At 41.2% G+C, this 25,918-nt stretch overlaps 2 protein-coding genes across 3 annotated transcripts in view; both read left to right on the top strand.

Annotated features, from left to right (window-relative positions):
• The window catches only part of LOC127182606 (5-hydroxytryptamine receptor 1E), a 35,518-nt gene extending 27,360 nt beyond the window's left edge, over window positions 1-8,158 (top strand). For both annotated transcript variants that reach the window (XM_051137968.1, XM_051137970.1), the window contains exon 2: window positions 6,787-8,158. In XM_051137968.1, coding sequence (XP_050993925.1) covers window positions 6,870-8,006 — 1,137 coding nt within the window. In that variant the 5' untranslated portion in view covers window positions 6,787-6,869 and the 3' untranslated portion in view covers window positions 8,007-8,158. The remainder of the gene's footprint in view (window positions 1-6,786) is intronic.
• A 3,822-nt stretch (window positions 8,159-11,980) lies between these two features.
• On the top strand, window positions 11,981-25,713 carry znf292b (zinc finger protein 292b). Its single transcript, XM_051137927.1, has 8 exons — window positions 11,981-12,154; window positions 16,653-16,807; window positions 16,904-16,982; window positions 17,184-17,319; window positions 17,464-17,666; window positions 17,744-17,880; window positions 18,031-18,172; window positions 18,256-25,713. The coding sequence occupies exons 1-8, from the start codon at window positions 11,993-11,995 to the stop codon at window positions 25,117-25,119; spliced, it is 7,878 nt and encodes a 2,625-aa protein (XP_050993884.1). The 5' UTR covers window positions 11,981-11,992; the 3' UTR covers window positions 25,120-25,713.
• The last annotated feature ends 205 nt before the right edge of the window (window positions 25,714-25,918 follow it).

The following is a 25,918-nucleotide window of genomic DNA, read 5'->3' as shown; positions in this document are numbered from 1 at the left end:
CCCTTTTATACCTCAGTATATCTCCATATCACCCCCTCATGGTGGGCAGTAAAATTAAAACATAAAAGCAGGTTTGTGACTACTGAAATTGTAGCTGCTGAATTCTTAGTGAATATTCTGGCTTGAACCAGGCATGCATCTTTCTTTGGGATGAGGAAATAACGGCTATAAAAACCTGACTCGCTGTTATCTGGCGGGACCAATTCCATGGCGCCTTTCGCCAGCAGACACTGCCCTTTGGAGTAGAGTAGTGGTTCTCAACTCTAGTCCTCAGGGCTCTTTGCTCTCCCTCATTTAACGCACCTGATTCAGATCATTAGTTCGTGAACTGAACTGAATGTGTCAGATTCAGAAACATACAAAATTTGCAGAGCAGTGGGCCCCGAGGACTGGAGTTGAGAACCGCTGGAGTAGAGAACGTGAGTGTTGCCACACCCTTAAATCAGGGAGGTCTGCAAGTGGATTGAAGTTAGTGGCCTCATTTTATAGTCTGCAGAACCCAGCTTGACATTCCCAGGATGAATTCCCAAGCTTGAAGCAAGGCGGCAAGGGGTCTGAGGTCTTCAGATGGCAAGTCACTGCACAGGGGCAGGGAACTGACATCCATGTTGTTGTGAAGAGAAGTGCTCTTTATTGCCACTGGGCTTGCTTCACTAAGTGCAAAGTGAGTAGGAAGGCCCATGCCCATGACTTTGATGGGGCTCCATCCTCAGTGGGACTTCTTTTCTGACAGAACAGGACAGCTTCTGCAACTCAGGGTCCAGTGTCACTCTGTGGTAGAGGTAGCGTTTGGAGCACTGAGGCGTTGTCGGAGCTCAGGCTTTGGCTTGGACTAAGGCTGAGCGGCTGAGCCTTCTGGCTTCTTGAAACTGCCACAGAGCTGGAGCACTTGGGCAGGAAGTGGCATAAGGCTTGTATTGACTTTGCGTTCCGCAAAACCATCTGCAGTGGTGGGGGAGACTGTGGAGTCAAGGAATCTCAATGAGGTTTAATCAGAGGTGATGTTCGAGCACCACCAGGCTGGCCATTGACCTACTGATCACCTGGGCAGTCGTCTTTGTAGCGTCCAGGGCCAGGTCAGTGTCTTGGACAAATGAACTGCCTTGGCTTTTCATCCCAGAGCTGATGGCGGCAGAGGTGTGCAGCGACGGCCTATTCAAGAGGAGGAAGCTTCTCGTAGCCCCTTTGCTCGGCACCATGAATGGAGCTGAGGGCAGCTGAAGCAGAAGTGTGGATGCGGGCCGAGTAGGGGCTGCGCCGTGACTTGGTGAGCTCATCGTGAACTTATAAAAAAAATGGTGCATGTCTCTGATGGGGGGCTTGCTGGTGGCGCCCTGGCAGCAATCATTCATCCAGGTGGATGCTGGCAGGCTCTTTTGGGGCCGACCACTCCAAGCAGAGCTCTTTAACAGGCTTTGTGAGTATCCAGATAAGCTCGCTATCCACACTGAGCCATACACCACCATTCTCTGGGTGGAAGGGAGCCAGGGTCCCCCACAGAGCACAACCAATCCTCCAAAAAAGACCATGCAACTCGCTCCAGACGAGGGGTGCACAAACATTAATAAATCAGGCTTCGGTATTCAGAGGAAAACTGAGCTTCCCCAAGTGTGATTCAGGCAATGTGAGAGACCGTTTCAAAAATGAACTTACTGAGTGCACATTTAAATCATTAAACCTGTAATGAAGCATATTCTTCTACAAGAAATTGCCACTAAAGCATTTCCTCGTATCTGTAATCATCTCACCTCACGAGTTCACATCCCTGGGCTTCACTTAGAGTCGTGCGGACAGACGAGCGCTCGGGCCCGTGTGTGACGACAGACACTTTTGAAATATCCCAACAACTGCACATAATGAGTCGGCCTACGCAAACACAGCTCTCACGCAAAAGGTCGGCGCAACGCTACTTGTCAGAGGTGATTGTGTTATTGTGAGGCTTGAACCTCTTCTGAATGATTTCAGAGCCGCCTCTGACCTCTAGGAACCGGCTGAGCTGTCAGTCAAAGCCGTGCAATTACTGACTACTGTTGTGTGATTGCTCATTCATGTCTTTATCATTAGTGTGATTGCACCGGGTCCTGGAGGAGACACAAAACCTCTGGAAACACATTCAGTCTTCTGAAAACACTTGTGTGTGAGCGAGATAGTGAGTATGTCTCTAGGAGAGAGATGTAACACACGCTCCGTTACGACTGGGTGAGTTTGTTCAAATTTGAGTTTTTAATGCTTTAGTGCAGATGACTTTTGTTAATAACACAGGATAATGACAGTTATCCAGATCAGTGAAGGGTTATAATGCAAAAATGCATAAATTATTAGTGATAAAGGTTGGCTAACTGCACTTTATCCCTCACATAATGTGCTATTAGCCACTGACATATCGGCCAACGTTGTTATTTGCTATCAGCTGACATGATCGATACTGGAATTTGACTTTCTTTCTAATGCAAGTGACATGCAAGTGTAAGTAAAGACAAAAAAAAACAACAACAACAACAACAACAACAACAACAAAAAACAATGTTCAGTAGCAGATGATTAATTAGATTTGCTAATTAACTATTTTATTTGTTTTATATGACTTTGACAAGTGACCAACAAATGTATTGTAACTCAGTTGTTGAGATTATAATGACTTAACTGTAGTTTTTACAATAGTTTTATTCAGAACAGTGGAGCAAAATTAGTGGTACATGTTCTGTGATTATAAATATTAGAGACAGGCAGTTGTGACAGAGATGTTTTGTTTTACTGTCATGTACACTCATGTTTTGCTCAACCAATATAAAACTGTAAAATGGAGGTGATCTTAACGGAATTGTTCACCTATAAATTTAAATTCACTAAAAATGTCCTCACCCTTAACTCATCCAAGATGTAGATGAGTTTGTTTCTTCATCAGATTTGGAGAAATGTGAAATCACTTGCTCACCAACAGATCTGAGATTTCTGCAGTGAATGGGTGCCGTCAAAACAATAGTATAAACAGCTGATAAAAACAGAAGGTCATGATAACTCCTTAGTAATGACTAAAGTCATTAAAAACTATTGAGGTTTCTGTAAGGTTCTGGATTGTTATACTTCAGATGGCTTTGGTAACACTTGAGTCATTACTAGAGAGTTCTCATGATCTTCACTTTAGAATACGGATCCAAAAAATTAGTAATTCTTTAGTCATTAGTCATTGCTAGTGGTTTACTATGATCTTTACTTTAGAATTAATTACACATTTTGCATCATTCACATTAATTATGAACCTGTATAGAGTAGTTCTTAGTAGTTCTTTGGGAGATATGAAAAAATAGTAGTTACTGATTAGCTTATAGTGAACTACCACTTTCGACTGAGCACTATGACTTACTGATTCGTTAATCAGAATCTTGTTAGTCAATAGTACTTACTAGAATGTTAATAGTGCATTAGTCATTTGTTCCTGTGTAGTTATTCACTAATGATGGATCTGTATTCTAAAGTGTTACTGATTTTCTTTCTTACAAGCACAGAATTTCTCACTTCACAAGAACTACATGAACCTTATGAATCAAGTCTTTTGTATTAACTAAAACCATGGATTTTCAGTTCAGTGTTCATTTATGTTTGACATTTAAAAGAGCTTCTGCTATGTTGAAGTTTTTGTGGTCATCATTGCTCTGAAGACTAGAATCTATAGTATATGTCGCTTCACTCTGTGAGTAATGGCTGTGCTAATACCAGTGACCAGTAATGACTTACTCCTTCATTAAATTCACATGTTAGGAAGGTTATATTTAGCATGTGCTACGCTCATAACTGAAGGAGATAAGATTAACTGGCTCCTCCACTCTTTGGTTTAAATATGAAATTCTACAGATGTGTTGTGATCATGCATGTGTTTGTTTGTGTGTATCTCTGCAATGCTCTACAACCTTCTTTCTGTGAAGCAATTTCTTTTTCTTCTAAATAACTGCATTAAAATAAATGCATTCTGCACTGCTGACTTTGCCCTTGAGACACAAAACCTGCATTAAATTCACTTCATTCTGTTCCCGTTTGTACCCGCGGGGCTGTCGGTCAGAGCCGCTGTGACTTGAGAAAAGCAAATCCAAGCAGAGGCATAAATTCATTTGTCTTCAGTACAGAACACTCGAGGACATGGACCAGACACACCTGGAAAACGCCATCATCAATATCTCTCTCACAAAATCACTTCATCTCAGGCCACAACCACCACAGACATCATTTCAGATCAGAGCTGGAACGCTTCACGTTGTCTCCCTGGACAATAATGAATATCTAAATAATAATGAATATGTAGAACATTTTTTTTTTTTTTATTCAGGTTAAATAAAAATGGTTAAATAAAAGAAAGTAGTTACATTCCTGCATTATTGTACTTGTAAAGTGCTATAATTATCATCTATTGTGAAATAATATTTACATTATATAACATTAGATCAGTGATTTTTTTTTTTTTTAATATATATATATATATATATATATATATGAAAACAGATGCTTTTTAAAACCCGGACAGAGAACACATTAATTAATAAAACAGAATAATCATTAATAACTGACCAGCATATGTAGAGATAGATGCCTTGAATTAAACATGGTTAGCATTAGGTTAGGCACTTCACAATCAAAACACCTGACAGAATTTGTTGGATTAGTAATGCTAAAACAATAGATGTGGTGTTATTTGTTTGTGGTTAGTGGAAAATGCTGATAGTTCATGTGATTCAGACAAGTATGATTTAAAGGACAAGTCAGTTGTGAGCACAATATTCTTGTTATTAGACTTAAGTGCAGCGTTTATCGCTGTAGACCATAATTTCCTCATCTCCTATTTTGAGCATTATAGAGGGATTAAAGGACACGTCCTGAAATGGTTTAGCTCTTATCTGTCAAACATAAGTTTCTCACTCTGTCTTGGAGATATTTCATCTGCAGCAGCATTTTTGGTGTCCCACAGGGATCTATCCTGGACTTATGGACTTATTTTCTATACGCTTCCACATTTTTAGGAAACATGATGTTTCATTTTATTGTTTTGTGGATCACACTGAAATATACAGTTGAAAACAAAAGTTTATCATACAAAGTCCATGTTATTGTTTATTTAGTACTGACCTGAATAAGATATTTAATATAAAATATGTTTACATATAGTCCACAATAGAAAATAATAGTTGAATTTATTAAAATGACCCTGTTCAAAAGTTTACATACGCTTGATTCTTAATACTGTGTTGTTTCCTGAATGATTCATAGCTGTGTTTTTTTGTTTAGTGATAGTTGTTCATGAGTCCCTTGTTTGTCCTGAACAGTTAAAGTGAGCACTGCTCTTCAGAAAAATCCTTCAGGTCCCACAAATTCTCTGGTTTTCCAGCATTTTCGTGTTTGAACCGTTTGACTGTATGATTTTGAGATCCATCTTTTCACACTGAGGACAACTGAGGGACTCATATGCAAACTATTACAAAAGGTTCAAACACTCACTGATGATCCAGAGTGAAACACGATGCATTAAGAGCTGGGGGGATTTAAAGATCAGGGTAAATGTAACTTATTTTGTCTTCTGGGAAACATGTAAGTATCTTCTGTAGCTTCTGAAGGGACTAAATAAAAAAAAAACTATGATATTTAGGCAAAATAAGAAAAATGTACACATTTTCATTCTGTTCAAAAGTTTTCACCCCCGGCTCTTAACGCATCGTGTTTCTTTCTGGAGCAGTACGAAATTAAAAAATGACATGCATTTTGTATGATCCCTCTTATTTTGGTAAAATAAGTAAATTTTGCAGATTCTGCAAGGTGTATGTAAACCTTTGACTTCAACTGTACCTGCCATTAAAACTGATTAAAACTTTAATTTTGGCTCGCTTAACTGATTTAAATCTTTGGATATCACTAAACTTTCTTAACTTCAATGAATCCGAATCTGAATCCGAATGTTCGCACTATGGGCATACTGTCTAAAATCCTAATCTGGAACAGTTGTTTTTCTTTTCTAAACCAGAAAAGCTTTTACCACTTGGTGAAAGTCAAGCCCTGCCTCTCTTTCAGAAATGTTGACCATTCCTAGGACTAGACTAAAATGTAGAGAGGATCAGGCTTTTTCTGTTGTTGCCCCAAAACTGTAAAACAGTCTTCCACTGCCACTTTTTAAGTCTATTAAAATCTATTTGTTTTCCCTGGCTTTTAATGTATCATAAAGATTAATACAATCTCCGTGCTGTGTTTTACTTTGTTTTGAATGTTGCTATATTTCTATTTCTATCAAGCACTTTGGTTAATATTTCATTGTTTTAAACTGTGCTCTAGAAATAAATTTCACGTTGCCATTGGCAGAAATTTTCAACTTTAAATTGTCACAATTTCGGAAGTATAAGTAAACAAACAATGGGTACTATTTCTCCATGTTACCTACACCTAGATATTCATGATTATTTGTCAGCACAAGTCCACGAGATGATGCAAAGACCATTTTGCATCATCTACTGCGGCTGCAGGGCTTTTGTTTAACCTACAGAACTACAGAACTTCTGCATTTGTGCATTCCTTCCCACAGACAGTGGGACTGTCAGAGGGGTGCCACTAAAATTCAAAAGTGCATTAAAAGTTATGGCAAAACTGAATGTCAAGCCCTTTTTCTGTTTTCTCTAGTCATGTAGCACCGATTTCATGTAGCCCAATTTGCCAGCTGTGAATTACCCCTTTTTTAGATGCCACAATGTCTGCATGCTCTGGAAATTTTAATTCATTAATATTTGCTACAGTTAATAATTGTGTGTTTGACAGGCCATTGATCCAGTGCAGAAGTCTTTGGGGCTGTAGTCCTGGACAGAAGGATCCTTCAAACTGAGGGAGAGACTAGTGGTGGGATGGAGATGGAGCGTTACCTTGGAGTAAGCGCCGGCACTCCAGTCAACTCCACCAACACCACCGCCACCCCGGGAGCGGCCTTCCACGTTGAGCTGATGATGGAGCGGTTGGCCGTGGTGGGTCTGCTGGCGCTGGTGACGCTGCTGACGGCCGTGGTGAACGGCGCTGTCATCGCAGCCATCTGCACCACCAAGAAGCTCCACCTCCCTGCAAACTACCTCATCTGCTCCCTGGCCGTCACCGACTTCCTGGTGGCCGTGCTGGTCATGCCCATCAGCATCCTCTACATCACCACCGAGACGTGGCTGCTGGGGCCGTTCGTGTGCGAGGCGTGGCTGAGCGTCGACATGACCTGCTGCACCTGCTCCATCCTGCACCTGTGTGTGATCGCGCTGGACCGCTACTGGGCCATCACTAAAGCCATCGAATACGCCCGCAAGAGGACGCCCCGCCGCGCCGGCGTCATGGTGGCCATCGTCTGGGTGATTTCTATCTTCATCACCATTCCGCCTCTGTTCTGGAGGCAGCGCGGTGACGGGACGGGCCCGCAGCAGTGCTTCATCGAGCACGACCACGTGGGCTACACCATCTACTCCACGTTCGGTGCTTTCTACATCCCCATGACTCTCATCCTCATCCTGTACTCCCGGATTTACAGCGCGGCCAAGACGCTGTACCAGAAGCGCGGCTCCTCGCGCCACCTCAGCAGCCGCAGCACCGACAGCACCAACTCGCTGAACCACTGCCGCGTCACGCACGCCTTCTGCGTCTCGGACATGTCCAACTCCGACCACGCCGCGGAGTTCGACCGCAACCACGTCACCGTCCGCGTGCCGCCGCTCGATATGGAGACGCCGGAACTGGACGAGAGGAACCAGATCTGTACGTCTCGGGAGAGGAAGGCGGCTCGGATTTTGGGGCTCATCCTGGGAGCCTTTATCCTGTGCTGGCTCCCGTTCTTCTTGAAAGAGCTCCTGGTGGGTTTGAATGCGCTCAACCCCTCGCCTCACGTGTCGGACGCCCTCACCTGGCTGGGCTACGTCAACTCGCTCATTAACCCGCTACTGTACACCAGCTTCAACGAGGACTTTAAACAGGCTTTCAAGAGACTGTTCAGGCGCAAGGAGCACACATAGACACGTATCTGTACGTCGGCAGCTGCTTGATTGGGATCAGGACATTCTGGAACTCCATTTGAGTTGGATTCGTACGTTTCAAAGTCCAGCAGGAGTATGGAAAAAACACATGGCACGGTGTCCTCTGAAAAGAGCTAATTACATTTTAATAAAATCCAATGAAAATCCACTGCCTGCTTTTCTGCAGCACCTCATCATCTGATTACTGAGCAATGACGTGAAATGGCTTGACAAGCATACCAATGTACTTCCTGTTCAAACAAGAGGTTGGGGTGGGACACATCCAAAGGGCTCGTCTTGTGCTTTTTTTTATGTAACCAATAGGCTTCAGGTGATTTTCATAGAGGGGTGGAGACATTCTCATGCTAGAGAACATCTGATTGGTCAAAATCTGTGTAGTCATCAACATCAAACCCCAGTGAACTGACAACTGATTCACTTTTTTTTTTTTTTCATTAAGTCACTGAACTTAAAGTTCAAATATTTGGATTACAAAACTACACTAATGGACAATCAAGCATAGCCTAAAACTAGCACAATGGCCCTAGCCCAGATATCAAAATTCAAAATATGCCACTTCCATACCTAAAATATATATATTTGTCACTGGTGTTTTGACTTTTCAGTTACCGATTTAGCACACAGATGTGTGGTCTTAAGTGAACTAAACTCAATATTTATTATTCTCTTTTGTCATTTTTAAATTGCACATACCTCAAACATTTTATTAAACCCAAAATCATGTGTCTCGAAACAGATTGCCTCAAATAAATTGAGCACAACAGACTCCAGCTGTCAGCAGTTGAACAATGTTCTCTTCATGTTCCCATCATGCAGTGCAGCTGAAATAGATAATGGTAATTATTGATTGACTGCTTTATCGTTTATGCAATTGCAATTGTGTTGTTATGTCTGCTGTCCTTTTGAGTTATGTGTTATCACTTATCACGCTCAGAAAAAAGCTACAGAAGATGTCGCTGAGGCAGTGTGTTCTTTCAAACAGCACACATTTACCTTATTTATCTCTAAAGGGTGCATATTAGTATCTTAATGATACATATTTGCACTTTTTGAAAAGGTACTGCCTCAGTGACATTTTCTGCACCTTCTTCTGTGAGTGTGGATTGTATATTCAGAGCATTTGTGTAAGTTTGTGATCTGTCTGCTGTCATCGTCATGTGGTTTGTGTGTCGGAGGTCAAGAACACTGCACTCCAGGAAAAATGTAGACGTATGACATCACCTATTTGGCTTTTTTATGTTGTTTTTGCACATCTGTATCTGTCTGTTGGCAGATTTAATCGACTCATAGATGAGGTTTATTAGTCTGTGAGGATCGCAGCACTGGAGTGTCAGGAGGACCCACGCAAACAACAGTCCACAAACCCAAAATATCAAAGAGACTACATTATGCAAGTGCATTGTCTTTGTTGAGTGCAGTGTGCTTGAGCTCTATCACACACCACAGTGAGAGTAAATGTAGACAGGTCAGATAGTTACAAAAAGTAAATGTAAATTTAAAGAGACACGTTCATTAAATTCAAAAGCAATAGAACGTTCTAAGTGCTCATCAAGGTTAATTGGTTTCAACTCATTTGCAGGATTTAATTTTCCCATACTCAATATGATACATTAATTTGAGCACTATGGTTTACAGCACAGAGCAAGAAGTCAATTCCACAATCTAAATTTACAAAACAAACCATGAGGTCTCAAAGCATCTTCAAGCATCTCACAGGTCTCTGATCATGATCTACTGACAGTGTCGCCCCCGTGAGGCCCTGCGCAGTCCTGCAGCCTCCCCTCCAAACACAGCTCCTCAGAGAAGCTCCAAGGATGCTCAGCAGGTCGTCGTGTTTGACTGTGGGTTAACTACAAAAACACAGAGTTAACAGAGACTGGGGGATATTTCACACTGCTGTTTGTTCAGAAACAAGAGGCTAAAGACAAGGCTAAATTATTTTGTTATGTTTTTATAAGAAGTCTCTTCTGCTCACCAAGGCTGTGAACATTTTTCTAGAAACCGTGATACATTTCATTTTTCATAATACTTTAATGAATGGAAAGTTCAAATGAACAGAATTTGTTTGAAATAGAAATCTTTTAACATTATAAATGTCTTTACTGTCACTTTTGATCAATTTGATGTGTCCTTGATTAATAAAAGTATTAATTTATTTATTTTTTCATCTTATTGACCTCGAACTATTAAATGGTTGTGTATCATGATTACCACCAATATATTGTGCAGCACAACTGTTTTCAACAATGATAATAATCAGAAAAGTTTCTTGAGCAGCAAATCAGCATATTAGAATGATTTCTGAAGGATCGTGTGACACTGAAGACTGGAGTAATGATGCTGAAAATTCAGCTTTGATCATGGAATTACATTGTAACAGATATTCACACAGAAAACAGCTATTTGAAATTGAAATAATAATTCACAATATAACATTTTTTTAAACCAAATAAATGCAGTCTTGGCAAAGAGAAGAGGCTTTTAAAAAATCTTAATTATTTCACACTTTTGGCCAGTAGTGTACACAACATTATAATTTTTTTTAATGATTTCTTTAAAGATCTGTACTCGCTGCATTCTGCACAGCCAAACATTTTTACTCTTTAGCTGAAAGTTTTAATACATCATTCTGTCATTACAACACAATCCAGCATACTTCAAACGCAAAAGTCATAACGTTAAGACTTGGGTGAACCTGACTATGCAGTACATGTTCATGTTCATATCCATCATATGTGTGAAATCACTTCTCTAATCTGGCTGGAGTGGATGTTGCTGGCATTACTATCCTGACAAAACTTCATTCAGAAATATTCCAGGTGTTCACTTTCTCTTAACTGTTTTAAATAAAAAAGGTTGGGAATATTGTTTTCATTGTTAATCAGTCATCTGTTTTTTTTTGTTGTTTTTTTTCAGTTCACATAACAAAAGACATCGTCCTACAGGAAATTATGTCTTTTTTTTTTTTGATGAAAAAACAATCACACAGACACTAGTAACTACTGTCAATGTATTTCATGGATTCTGTTATGTTTTAGTTAGTTTGTGTCAAATGTTCCATCCATTGACAGTATTAAAATGACTATGACCAGGCTATACTAATAAAGATACTGGAATGTATTTGTTATTGTTGTTAATGTATAATTAATACGCTATGTTTAAACAGTACAAACAAGCTCAAATGTGGTTGAACTGGAATTAGAAAGACACTCGTCAATCGTAAAAGAAGTTTTCCGTGGATGCATCAAACCAGCCTTCCTCACCTTCACAGATATGAACAACTGCTTTCTTTTGAAGAATATTTTGAAGAATATGGGTAACCAAACAGTTGCTGGTAGCCATTGACTTTCATAGTATTGGGGAAAAAATGTAAGTTAATAGGGACCATTAACTATTTGGTTACAAACATTGTTCAAAATATCTTCTTTTGTGTTTAACAGATGAAAGAAACTCATACAGGAAAAACTCGAGGGTAAATGATGACTGACTGATCATTTTCTGGTGCACTGTCCCTTTAAGACTTCTTGCAGATTTCTTGAGACAGACTATCATATAAGTTGTTATCTCTCAGAAATTATCTTCTGATTGTGCTGTGGGCCTGTCAATCCTCCAGTTTTTTTCTATTTTACGATGTTGTACTCACCTTTGCTTTCTGTACAGTTTATCTAATGGAAAAACCTACATTTTTAGGGGTTGATGACCTGTCTGTCTTCCTTTGTTAATTGCCTCTATACAGTATTCATGCAGGATATTAGTTTATAACACTCAAGGGTCCAAATATTTTTTTTCTTCCAAAAACCGTTTATAATATGAAATGATATTACAAAACGCTGCATAATTGAGAAACGCTTGACCCGAGCGCAGTGCCGTCGGTGGTGTCACGTGTCTCGGCCAGTACGTCAGGACGCACAGTGATCGGGCGTCACGTGACGCGCTGTGCGTACGCGGCGGAATTGGAAGTGAAGATGGCGGACGAAGAGGCCGAGCGGGACCGCAGCGAGCGGAGCGACCCTTCCAGCGCTTTAAACGCGCTCACGACGCGTCTGGAAGAGCTAGCAGCGGCTCTGAAAAACAGCCAGGAGTCTCCTGACGAGCGAGCGTCACAGTACTGCTATGAGTTCTGTCAGGTGAGCGCAGATTGTCCCGTAATGCTGCCTGTGGCTCAACGCTGCTCCGCTCATAAACACTCGCACACACTGACAGCAATGCAATAAACTCGCTAAGGAGAGCTGCTGCTTGACGACGTAAGATAATGCTTTGCTGTGTTAGCGCGTTTGTAAGGAGTCAGTCAGTCATTCGGCGTCGATTTTGAGCCTCAGTGAGCGTCTGTGTGCATCACACGCAGGATTGTAAACAAGCACGCAGCGCACGCACAACTGCAGAAGCGGAGTCACTAATAACTGATCACCGCCATCATCTGCCACTCACTGCTGCTCATGATCAATAACTCAGTGCAGAACATCATCATCATGTGTCCTTCACTGCGCTTCATTGGCATAACCGATCATCTGTCACCCACTGGACATCAGTATAATATATTACTAACTGCACATCTCACCATAGTCTGTTATTTACTGCACATGAAAATAACATGCAATGCATTGAAATGCATGCAGCTTTTGTAGATAATATTCATTATTAGTGTCAGATTACACTGACTGACTCTCAATTAATGTATAATCTGTAATGATATGCAGAGACTGGCAAATTATAAATTGCAGTGATATTGTAATCTGAAACTCACTGCACATTATTTTAACCTGCTGCTTTCCTGATGATCTACAGTGATGTGCAGTGATTGGCAGATTGTAACGTGCACTGAACATGATAATCTGACACTGCACATCATTATAATCTGACACTTTCTCTATTTCAGTATCAGCATGAACTCTTTGTTGTAACTATTATCATCGGCAGCATCATCATAATCGGATTCTCTCTGCATGCCAACGTAATCGATTACTAGCTGCACATCTTCATCTACCATTCGCTGCACAGCGCTATCACAGACGGCGTTTATTAACATATCGTCAGAAAAGACATTATGATCAATTTGTTCTCTGACGGTTTGTCTCGTGAGCTCCTTTTCTTTGTGTGTGCATTAGTTGATGTTTGTTTTTCCGCTGCATAAAGTGTGTCTGTGAGTCGCTGTGCTCATGTTTTGCTCTGATGGTCCACTGACCTATATATCTGTTGTGATGTTTCTCTGATATGTAGATGTCAGTTTTCTGTGAGACAGTCTTGTTTCATCTGTTCTCTTAGCTCAGGATAAGAGTGAAGGCTGCTGTTAAAGCTGGCAGAGTTTGTTGGAGAATATCACAGTGCTCAGCGTTTTACTGATTTGAGGGACATTTTAACACCTCAGATCTTGAGGGGAAACAACAGTGGCGTGCAGCAGGGACATTTCTGGGGTGCGAGCAGCGATGTGCAGTCAGCCAGCAGGTGTATGTGTGTGGAAAGACAGAGAGAGATTTTAGACAGTGAACAGGCTGTTCTTTCTACAGATAGTGACTTGAGTAACATCTCGTCTATAACTATCATTTACCCAGTAAACCCACACTAGAGTTCAACTCCTTTGTAGCCTAGAAACAACATAACTGATTGGTTTGTTATTTTCAGCCTGATATACTTAAGCTTTCATAAGTGTCACAAATCAGGCTTGCAGTCTCTGTCACAGTTTGCACCAGTACCTCTCTTCATTCACAGATCCTAATGAATTTTGCATATTGGCCAATACACGTCCAATATCGGTGTAAAATGTCTATTTCTTCCTAATTGCACACTACTGCATTATAAATGAGGTTGTCACAAGTGTCACATTTTGAAAAAATGATATGATTAGTCATACAGTAATTATGATTAATGGCATAATTGGTCTTCATTATTCACTACTCATTTCACTTTTGTTGCAAGGTCTTTCATTCTTATTTGACTTGTAATCACATAGGCCTGTATGATTTCCTTTGAGGCTTTGAAAACAGTAATATTTAAAATATATGTAATACAAATCTTTAAATGATCCTTTAGTCAACTTAGTCAACCTTGGTCCTTACATGTTCGAGTGATTTCAAAGACTGTTACATCAGTCATATTAATGCAGGCAGGTTTGATGATGTGATTTAAGAATAGTGCAGCTCGTGTCCTAGTGAGAGCTTCGCTCTGATGACCTGTGACCTTTAGAGATGTGTGTATGGCTGGCATCTGTGTTTGGGATGTCCATTTTTGCACTTAAATCGCGATATGGACTAGTATCTCTAAATATTAAGCAAAAAGATGAATATTGTGTGTGAATGGTGCAGACATGCAGTTTTGTTTACTACACACAGACTAAAGTGCGTGTGATGTTCACGGTGATTTCAGTGTCTGCCGTTTCTCCAAATGAGAACATAAATACATGAACAACATTTCTACAGGGTTCCCACGGGTCCTTGAAATCCTTGAAAGTTTGTGAATCTGAAAAAAAAAATGTCAAGGCCCTGGAAAGTTTTAGAAGATAAACATACATGGATTCAGGTCCTTGAAAGTGCTTGAATTTATTTTGTGCAATAAGTTTTCTGCAAAAAATTATTCCATATTATTCCCTCCAGTCTGCTGTGTTATTTTGCCAACATTTCGTGGCCTATAAATAAAAATTTCAGTTAATTTCAGATCATTTTAGATCTTTACCCAGTATAGGATATACCAAATATTGTTCAGTTTTATGCAAAACAGTAATACAAATAGAATATCAGAACTGTCATATACCAAAAAAAAAAAAAAAACTTTTTTGCATAGTTGTGTTTGACACATGAGAACTCTCACCGTGTATTTTACAAGGTAACTCGATGTAACCTTGCTCTTACTTGAAATGTGTCCCCACATTAAGTCCTTGAATTTGAGGGTGTTGGACCTGGAAAGTCCTTGAAAGGTCCTTGAATTTGAAGTTAACTAAGTTGTGTAAACCCTGTTTCTAGAAAGTTCTAAAGTTACTTTGAGTATTTTACCGTTTCTTTTGAGAGAAACTATCGTCATATACACACAGAAATGTGAAGGTATTCATGACAACCCATCAAAAGTACTACTGTTATCACTGAAATTGTTATAACTTTATTGTATTATGGAATAATCACACAGAATTTCTTTCATGTTTTAATTTTAATAGTAACTTTCTTTGCCAAAAAATACAGTTTGTTAAAAAAAATTATTTGATTAAAAGATAAATAAAATAAATAGTTTATGCCTTCATTTGATAACCAGAAAAATGTAAATATTGTAAAAATAAACTTTATAAATTAAGTAGTTTTTATGCATTCAAATAATTAGACATGCTTAAACAGAATTCCGTAACAATAAAAAATTGTATAACTTTTATAATTGTAATTCATTAGACTTGCTTTCTGATTAATAAAATGTAATTTAACCTCAAAAAAAAAAAAAAAAAAAAAAGAGTTCAGAAAAATTAAAATGGAAAATATGGAATCCAGAAAAATGAAAACAGAAAAAACGAAATAATGAAAAAAATAAAATGGATTTCATTGCGCTCTAGTAAATGTAACCTTTCTTGTGATGTCAGGCTGTTTGTCTGTACCATTTTCTTTTGTGTATTAGGGATGCATCATTTGTTTTGTAAATGAAAGAGTTTGTTCAATCTGGTATTGGCATCAGGGTCAATGATATTCTACTTTTGTCGTATCTATTATGTTAAAAAATACATTACAATGGAGCAAAAATGACTAATGTTTGTGTAGAAAAGTTCATTTTTACTGACTGATAGGGAGGGAAAGTATGGAATTTGAGTAATTTTCAGGTGTGGATAAGCATGAAAACAAGAAAAACAGAACTGTTACACCTATTTTGTTGTCTAAAATGTATCATACAAGCAGAGTGTTTTCATGGCATTTGGATGCATTTGAGCAGCCAAACATTTAGAGATCATTTAGTGATCATTTAACATGACTGAATGATTTAAAGGCACATATATTCATTACACACAACTGTTTGTCTTTACTATAAGTGAGTCACAATTACAGTATCAAAGCATTGTGTCATAGTATGCAGATCATTATAATAATGCAGTTCTTTTATTATCAGAGTTTTTGAAAAAGAAACAAAGAAATATGATTGCTTCTAATAACAAGGCAAGGCATTGCTATTTGCGCAGTGTGAGCTGGAGTTGAAGAGTAAATGAACAGTGAACTCAAGCACTTTGGAGTGAGTTAATTAACCCAGTGCCTCCTATATGAGATCTCACAGAAAAAAACAACATAAAAGTGATGTTACATGCACAGCACAAAATGATGCCAATGCACAAGTTATCATGACTGTGCTAGTCAGCATGTGTAACTCCTGATGTGTATGCAAACCAATATAATCAAAAACACAAAAACACAGTCAACTAAACACGAAGAATTCACAACACTCCTACGGCACAGTTCTCGTTATAATTATGTTTGTGACAGATTGCCACTTAACTGAATCTTTCTTTTTTTTTTTTTTTTATGTCAAATGGTAACGTTTTCATCATTGATCATCCGTGACAATTTTGAGTACTAGTGTCCATCCCTAACGAGTAACCCAAATGTGCTGCCAAATATAGGCAAACTGCTGGTAATATTGTATTCACATGGGTATTTGTGCTTATTTCAGACACTGGTGGAGTATGCCAGTCTGTGGAGGATTGAGGAGGAGCCGTTACCAGTACTGGAGGTTTACATCATTGCACTGCTGAGCTTTGCGCAGGCGTCCCCGTACCTTTCTGCCCAGTGTGAAGAGGTGCCAGTCGTGCTTGAAAGGCTCTCGCTGTAAGTATGCGCTTAGGTGTGCTAGTAATTCACTTGAAAAAGCTGAAACGTCTTTTTCTATTTTTTACTGTGTTATTGTTACCTTTCTTTCTGTAGAAGCTGTGCAGAGTTGCTGCTCTCTCTGCCCCGAAATATCCCAGATACATTGTGGGACAGGTTTAGGTCATCTGTCCAGGTAAATTTACTAGATTGCTAAGTTTTTAGTTACTCGTATCTGCATTGGTCAGCTTTGTTGTCTTCTACAGTAATGGACAGTAGTACTTTGTAAGTAATGTCCTAAGTCCATAACTTGATAGTCAACAACAAATAATAAACATGCTGTTTGCACTGCAGGTTGTTTTCCACTGTTTTATTTTGTGTGCTGTCATGTCTGTAGATTGCCCGTCCTCTGGTACAGGAGAAGGGAATCAGCAATCTGATGATTCTCTCCACCATCGCACAAGAGCAAGGGGTCTGGAGCAATCCCACACTGCAGGGCATTCTCACGAATGACATGCCCCCACAAGAGAAAGGTGCTGCTCGCTATCCTCCGATCTTTATAAATGAATGTTTCTCTCTTGTCAAATATGACCTGACAACAGAACTGACATTTTCGAAGCATTGGCCTATCATTCTGTATTACACAAGCATTGAAAAAGTGTTTATTTTCTCTCTAGTCTGTGAGTTCCTCACTCTGGAAGGACAAACACTGCTGAGGATGCGAGTCAAGCACCTGATCAAAGAGAGCTGTGTAGATCAGGCTGCGTCGCTGGCCAAGGCATGTGCTGAGTTCTCTGAATTTGAGGAGAAGGGACACTTTAAGCAGATGTACCTCGTTTGTTTGTGCACTTCTGCTCCACAGGATGTTATAATGGAAGAGGTAAGACTAGTAGACTGTTTATTGAAAATATGTGCTTCTTTGTTTGCATCTCACCATTTCTTTCCCTACCTTTCCAGCTCTCAAGAGTGGACTGTCGTGATGCTTTAGAGATGATTTGTAACCTTGAGGCTGATGGTGACGAGAAAGCTGCATTTACATTGTGTTCTGTTTTTTTGACTCGTCAGATTCTTCAAGAGGACTCCTACTGTGCTTGGCAAGTCACAATTACGAATTAGAAAATGACCAATAAGAATTTGCTGCAACTATGATAAATATAGTAAAAAAAGGCTTCATACAAGTTGTAATTTAATGTGTCATCTTTCATTTCTAAACAATTTGACAGATGTCATGTGTTCTCTGGCAGGGAGTTGACTCTATTCTGGGGGAAACTGCTTAAACGATTAGAGACTTCAGAGCAAGGCTTTTTGGACCGATGCCGTCAGATGTCATTTCTGTCTAAAACTGTGTTCCACCTGCTCTTTTTCATTAAAGTCATCCAGTCAGAGGTGAGCCTTCTCTTTTTCTCACTTGATGCACTTCATTTTAAATGTAATACTAAATACTAAATATACCTTTTCCAAATCACCAGATGGACAAAGCTGGACTTTCAACTTGTGTTGAGATCTGTATACAAGCTCTGCGGTTGGAATCGTGCCAAGGAAGCACCAAGGCCACTGTCTGCAAAACCATTTGCTGCCTCTTACCCTCGGACCTGGAGATCAAAAGGGCCTGCCAACTGACAGAGTTTCTCCTGGAGCCAACCGTGGACTCTTACTATGCGGTGGAAACTCTTTACAATGAGCCAGACCAGAAGCTAGACGAGGAAGATCTACCAGTACCGAACTCGCTGCGCTGTGAGGTCCTTTTAGTCCTCAAAACCCAGTGGCCTTTTGATCCTGAGTTCTGGAACTGGAAGGCATTAAAACGCCACTGTTTAGGTCTTATGGGGGAGGAGGCCTCCATTGTGTCCTCCATCGATGAACTGAACGACGGTGACCCTGAAGGCTTAGGTGAAGAGACATTTAGTGAGGAGTTCAAGGATGTCTCGCAGCGTTTTGTGGATGCGACGAATGAACTAAATGAAATAGCAGATCAGAAGCAGAAGAACAGAGAGATGAAAAAGTTGAGAGAAAAAGGTTTTGTCTCAGCTAGATTTAGAAACTGGCAAGCTTACATGCAGTACTGTGTTTTATGCGATAAGGAGTTTCTCGGTCACCGAATAGTGCGTCATGCACAGACTCACTTCAAAGATGGCCACTACAGTTGCCCAATATGTATGGAGACATTTGAAACAAAAGAGACTCTTGAACCACACGTTGCATCACATGTGAAACTTTCTTGTAAAGAGCGTCTCGCCGCAATGAAGACTACCAAGCAGTTAGCCAACCCCAAAACAGCAGCTCCTGTCATAGCTGCCTTGAAAGCTAAAAGCAGTGAAAATCAGGTGCGTAAGACAAAGACAAAAAATAACTCTGGTGGGCAGTCCAACAAACTTAGCAATGGAAATGCCAGTGACTCTTGTGAAGGAAATATTTGTCCAGTCCATAGCTGCAGGAGGGGATTTAAATATTTCCGCAATCTCGTTGCCCATGTGAAAGATCATGGCGACAACGAAGAAGCAAAGCGATTCCTTGAAATGCAGAGCACGAAAGTGGTGTGCCAGTATTGCCGTCGTCAATTTGTCAGTGTTGATCACCTAAATGATCACCTCCAGATGCACTGTGGCACCAAACCATACATCTGCATACAGCTTAATTGCAAAGCCAGCTTTGACTCCAATGCCGAACTTATTGTACATAAGAAAGACCACCCGGTCTTCAAGGCTAAGTGTATGTTTCCAGGTTGCGGCAAGATTTTTCATGAAGCCTACAAACTGTATGACCATGAGGCACAGCATTACAAAACATTTACCTGCAAAGCACCGGACTGTGGTAAAGTGTTTCATTCACAGTCTGAGTTAGACCTCCATGCAGAGAGCCACGTCAAGAAAATGGAAGGCCAGGGCACTGATAGTCAAAGTATTCAACCAGCAGAACCTCATCCAGACCACTCCAATCAAAAAGATCAGGGCTCTGCTCAGCCTGACTCTCTCTCTGTCGCCAGTTTGAATGACAATGGCAACAATGAGTCTCAGGTGGATCGTCCGTCTGGCATGGTGATAGTAAAACATTCTGTTGAAAATATGCTAAATAGCGCTTTTACAGTTTCTGCTCAAGAGGGGACAAGTAAACCTGAACAACAACACATCAATCAAAATCCCATCCAGCAGCATATCCCCCAGATCAATGACCGACTGGGCCAGTCAGCCGTGGGCACTCACATGCCTCACTTGAATCAGCACAGACCAGAGGAGTCTCTTCTGGAGGCCTTGATGAGTGATTCAGATCCCATGCCATCTACATCTTCATACCAGAGTGTATTGGAGGACTTTCTGCCTGTCCCGCCAACTGATGGTCAGCTGCAGACAGTTGATTCAGGTGCTACTCCATTATACAACAATAGCAATGAAGTATTTAGGCAGTACAATCCTAATCCATTGCCTCCAAGTCAAGCACCCTATCAGAGTCTGTATAGCAGTAACATGACGACTCCAACACAGGCTTCCAACAGTGCAGCACCGCTTGTCTCCTTGGGTCAGATGCTTCCTCCTGTTTCTCAGAACCTTCCTCTACAAATGGCTTCCGTACCAAATAATGGACAAGTATTAGAGAACAAATCAGTGAAAGCAGTAGACACAAACACTGTCCAAGTGGTGAAAGAGAGACACAAATGTCCACATGAATCTTGTACTCGGGACTATAGTTCTTACAGAAGTGTCACTAAGCACATGAAGGCTGTTCACCCTGACTTTTACACGCAGTGGAAACTAGCAAAGAAGAACAATCCCACACCCAGATCTGTGTCTGTAAATGGAAGCCGCAATTCAGTTGTCAAACCACAACAACAGCTGGCCCAAAGAGTGCCTGGGCTTGTTGTTCAGACACAGAATCCACTTGGCCAACCTCCTCCTTTCCCAAACAACTGTACAAACCCCAACTATCCTTCCGTCTCCTCTCATGTCACTGCTTCCCCAGGGCATATCCGTACCAGTGAAATGGACAATATATTAGATCCCATTGTTCTCTCTCAGCTTGGAAATGGCACAAACCAGCCTCAAATGGCAGCAGACCATTTGTGGGACCCCAGGAACAATTCGGTACTCCAACAACAGACATGTCATTCTCAGTCAATGACCCAAAACGTGAACACCCTTTCTGGCAGTCATTTTACTCACGTGAATGCAGCTTCTAGTGAAAATGCACAGCAGAGGGTAATAAACTATACTACTCTACAACCGCATAATAATCCTAATGTTAAACCGGCACCAGCTCAACCAGAGAGTGTTCAAAAACTCAATGGCACCTCAGATGACAGTCTGCATTCACTTGTCAATCTCATTCCACCGCAGCCAGTCGTGAGTCCTAATGTGGTGGCAGCCGTTAATTCAGTAGCAGAAGCAAATCTGGGATCTGCTCAAATGTCTGTGTTGCCCTCTTACACTGACAATTTGAACAATTCAGTTCCCAGAGATGCTTCAGCAGCTTACCCCCAGCAAACAAACAATGAATCGTTCTCGGCAATAACCAGTACTCAGTCTTTGGTGAAGCTGGAGAGATCTGGAGAGACAGCTATAGGTTTACCACTTCCTAACAATGAAACTCCCCCGTCCAATGGGAATTCTCCAAGTTATCAGAGTAACACTGGAAATGTATCAAATGATGGGGACAACAAAAAAGTTAAGCGAAGCAGAAGAACAAAATGGCCTGCCATTATTAAAGATGGCAAGTTCATTTGCTGCAGGTGTTATAGAGAATTCCAGAGTCCCAAATCTCTGGGAGGACATTTATCTAAGCGGGCTCATTGTAAGCCATTTGATGAAGCTGACCTGACAGCAGATCTCCCCAGCTCATTTCTCGATCTTCTTAACTCACCTCATCCAGCGTCGTCTTCGTATGTGAACCTGCCGCATCTTAAGGGCCCTCTTGATCCAAAATTGTTCCCGAATGTCACTTTTCCCCAAGCTAACGGCACCTACACTAGCAATGACAAACAGACGGGAGGAGTGTTGAAGCAAAGCCCGTCGAATCTGTGTGTGAGCTCTGGACAAGAACAGCAAACTGTTTCAAACCCCTGTGGTCCATTTGCTCAGAGCAGTCGTATGTCAGAAACTAGTGTCATACAGCACACTGGTAGTGTCAAACATCAGCTACAAGCAAGTTATTCTGAGACGTCTAACCCAATGTTTAATGAGAGTGTCAGCGATCCTCTTCTTTCTCAGTTGTTGGCTGATGACCGATCTACATCCAGCCTGAATAGTGGCTCATCAGATCATGTCAGTCAAATTCTTCAAGCTGAAACTTCAAACAACATTAAAGATATCAAGGAAAGAACAACAAACAGCAATGCAAGTGACTTATCAAATGATGGACTTCTGGCAGCCATGGCAAGTCTTACTCAAAATCTGATGTCTGAAAAGAGTGTCAAAGAAAGACTACGTGAGCAGATATTGGCTGGAGACCTTCACAAAAAAAGCAGCTTGCCTCGTGGCTCAAGTGTTGACAGTTCCTGCTCACAAATGTCTGTTGCAAGTCCTGTCAGTGCGGATCCACAGCGTACCTCAAACTTGATTCAGAATGCACCTCAAAGTGAGCAGCAGCCTGCGGAAAACACGACCGAAGTCCCTGTGGAGATCGTTTCGCAATTTGATGACGTGAGCCCAGATGATGGCTTAATTAACACCCTTTCATCTGCGTTTTCAGGAAGTGCTGTCAATGATCAGCCCAACCATACACCTGTAACCAAAGTGGATGAAGTGTTGGAAATTCAAAAAGCTCTTGAGAAGCTTGACCTAGACAAAGAAATCAGTGAGGTTACCACAACTGTGGAAAGTCCTGTGGTGAAAGTTGAACAGCCTAATAAACCAGAGCCCAAAGAACCACCCCGTGAGATACCAAGTTATGTGAAACCATTTGCGTGTGATGCAAATGGTTGTACTTACAGTGCCATGACAAAAGATGCTCTTTTTAAACACCTTGTCAAGCTGCATAATTACACAGATGACATGCTTACGCAAATGAAAGACCAGTTTAATGTCGCCCCTTTCAGCTGTCAAAAATGTTCAAAGGCCTTCACACGCAACTCTAACCTCAAAGCCCATTATATGACGGTTCACAATTTTTCACAGGAAGACATTAAGAAGATGAAAATTAAGTCTCAGTCCAATCACAGGCTCCTGGAGAGTGACAGAGGAAGCCCTTGTCCAGTGCCAGAGATTCCCAAATCAGTTAAAAACACTCCACTTGTGGATGCACGTCAACAGCAGAACCATGCCGTGTGTGCATCGAGAGAAGATAATGTCAAAATATCACAGTGCACCACGGCTTTTGTGTCTCAGGGCAAAAGTCTTGCAGTGGGGAATCCGACAGTAACTCTGCCAAATCAGGTGCCGTTTCAGCCATCGGTGATTGTGTCCGGCCGTTCTTCAGTGACTCCACGAATGGATCAGAAAGCCAAAGTATGGTTTCCCACAAAGTCTCCAGTTTCCGGTCCGACCCATGTGTCCCCATTAAAAGAGATTCTGCCCATAGCCCCATTTACCCAGAATCCTTCAGCACCAGTACAGGCAGTAAATCAGTCCTTGGACAAAAAGCCCAAACCTCCTAGCAAGCCTCGAGTGGCAAAGCCAAAAGAATCTCCTAAAAAAACGAAAGAGAAAAAATCAGAGGCCGATGACGTATTTAGCCCTTACAGACCTTACCGTTGTGTTCATCAGGGGTGTGTGGCAGCTTTTACAATTCAACACAATTTGATTCTACATTATAAAGCTGTGCACCAGTCTGCTTTGCCTAAATTTGAGGTCAACAGTCAAGATGAACAGATTGAAGAGGAGGCCGAGGACAAGGATGGAAATGAAGAGAATGATGACAAGCTGGACGGGGACATCAAGGAGGTGGATGAGTTCAGGTGTCAAGTCAAAGACTGTTCTTGCATTTTTCAGTCCGTTCCAGACTTGCTCCAGCACTACCTTCAGCTCCACAAATTAGCCCTTGAGAAAGCAGGGGCCATGATGTGCAGCATCAACCTGGGCAGGTTTCAGTGTGATCAGCCGAACTGCTCTGAGACCTTCACCGCTTTCTGGAAGTACATCAGCCATGTCGATCAGGACCATAAAGAAACCAAGATCTCAAAAGTTGACCCCGTGGAGGGGATGTTCAGATGTCCGGTGGAAGGATGTGAATGCGCGTACAGCACGCGGTCAAATCTACTGAGACACACCATGAAGAAACACCAAGACGTGTACAAACGGCTTCTCATGAACCCACGAGAAGGCAAAAGTGGGGTTAAACTTGGTCGTCCCCGAAAGTACGAAATTGACGTTGTCGAGAAAGAAAACCGAGAAACCAACAAGAAACCCGTTAAGAAGGTAGCTGTTAAAAAGAGAAAAGCTAGCAAGAATAGCTGGACCAAATATGGAAAACCCATTTTGAAAACACAGGAAGAAGCCTCTGCGATGTGCACCAAACGTTTGCAACTGCAGTACGCTTGTATGATAAAGGGTTGCGAAACGGTGACCAGTTCTGAACGAAATATAATGAAGCATTATCTTCAGCATGGACTCCCAAAACAGTACCTGGAAGAACAGAGAAGCAACTTCATATACTGTAAAAAGATCCCCAGATCCAGATACAAGCGCATCGCTTCCAGAAGCGACGACACAGATAATTCGGAGGAGAGCTCCATCGAGACCACTGAGAATGAGGAAGTCACTGAGCCTGGCCAGAGCGAGTCCGAGTTCTCGAAGCCCACGTCTGAGAAAGAGAGCACAGAGGATGTCGATCTGTCTGACGGAAAGCCTTCTACCGACACATGCTCTGAGATATCTGTGGTAGTTAAGAGACGGAGAGGACGTCCACGCAAGGGAAGCGAATCGGACAAGTCCTTAGGACCTAAAAGGGTGACGAGACTTAGAACAGCAAGAAGTTCTGCAGTCAATTACGTGGACTTAAACTCTGATTCCACGTCGTCCAGCACTACCCTGGCACAGGAAGATGCCTCTGGTCAAAACACACCGCTTAGTTCATTCAAGCCCATGGGATTTGAGGTTTCCTTCCTTCAGTTTCTGCAGGAATCGAAGACGTCCCAGAAGAGAAAAGCTACGGTACCCTTGAACGGAAATGCGCGCAAAAAAACGACTTTCCACCTCAAGACCGCGACGGTCGTGTGCAAAAGAGCTGATGCCAATTTGCATTCGAGAGAAGTCCTGCAACTTGTTGAATTTAAAAATCCTCAGAAGTTGAACTCGCTCAGCAACGTCACCTTCGAGGTGCAAAAAGTTTTTTCGGGTGTCTTTGAAATTCTTCTCAAGCAGCTTCATGAAATGCGACCCACGGTGATCCTTCAAAAAGAGAATTAATGTACAGACCCTCGTGTCATGTTGTCTGAACTCAGGATAAGGTTGAGAGCTAACTTGCTGCAAACCAGTGCCCAATCATTAGTTGTAACTGGTAGTTGATCTCTAGTTGGATGTGACTGCTGAATGATCGTCGCTTGTCGAGAAGCTGTGGGATGTTTGAGGATCTGGAAAACACTACACGCCCACTATCTTTAAGGTCCCTAGTGCGATGTTTATTACTTAACAGAACTGTGTATGTTAAGCTCACTTTATAGTTGCAGTAGATAATGAAATACCTCTAAAGCATGTATGTCCTTATGAAGCTGTTCAGCACATTTCTGTTGCCTTTGGAGTTTATTTTTTTCTTTTTGAGTGTTGGATAGACTCGTAATTTTTAATATTCCATTGGACTTTTTCTATCCAGCTGGAAGTGAATCATTATCAATTCTGATGTTATGTAGTGCTGTGTATAATTCGTAACTGTTTTGGTCCTGTTTACCTTGTAAATCTGAAATTTGTCAATAATGTTGTGTGTGGCTCTTTGATCAACTACTGCCACCAGCAGTCTGTATGTTAATCAATAGCAACCAATTTAATACAGCTTGCATTTTGTTATTCTGCGTCAGTCTCGTCCTTACATGCACAGTCACCACAGATTATGATTTTGAAGGTTCATCATAGTAAATGTTTTACTGAGATTCTAAAACTGCTATGAGGGATATGTTTAGGGTTCAAACATGATTAAAAACTGTTATACCATGTATGGGCCATTCTACAGGATTGGTGCAAACTGCTGTTCCACAACCAAAAAAAAAAAAAA

This window comes from Labeo rohita, chromosome 20, assembly GCF_022985175.1.
Source record: "Labeo rohita strain BAU-BD-2019 chromosome 20, IGBB_LRoh.1.0, whole genome shotgun sequence".
In the NCBI taxonomy this organism is placed as follows: domain Eukaryota; kingdom Metazoa; phylum Chordata; class Actinopteri; order Cypriniformes; family Cyprinidae; genus Labeo; species Labeo rohita.
The sequence above is the reverse complement of the archived record's forward strand: the minus strand, read 5'-3'. Positions and strand labels throughout refer to the sequence as shown.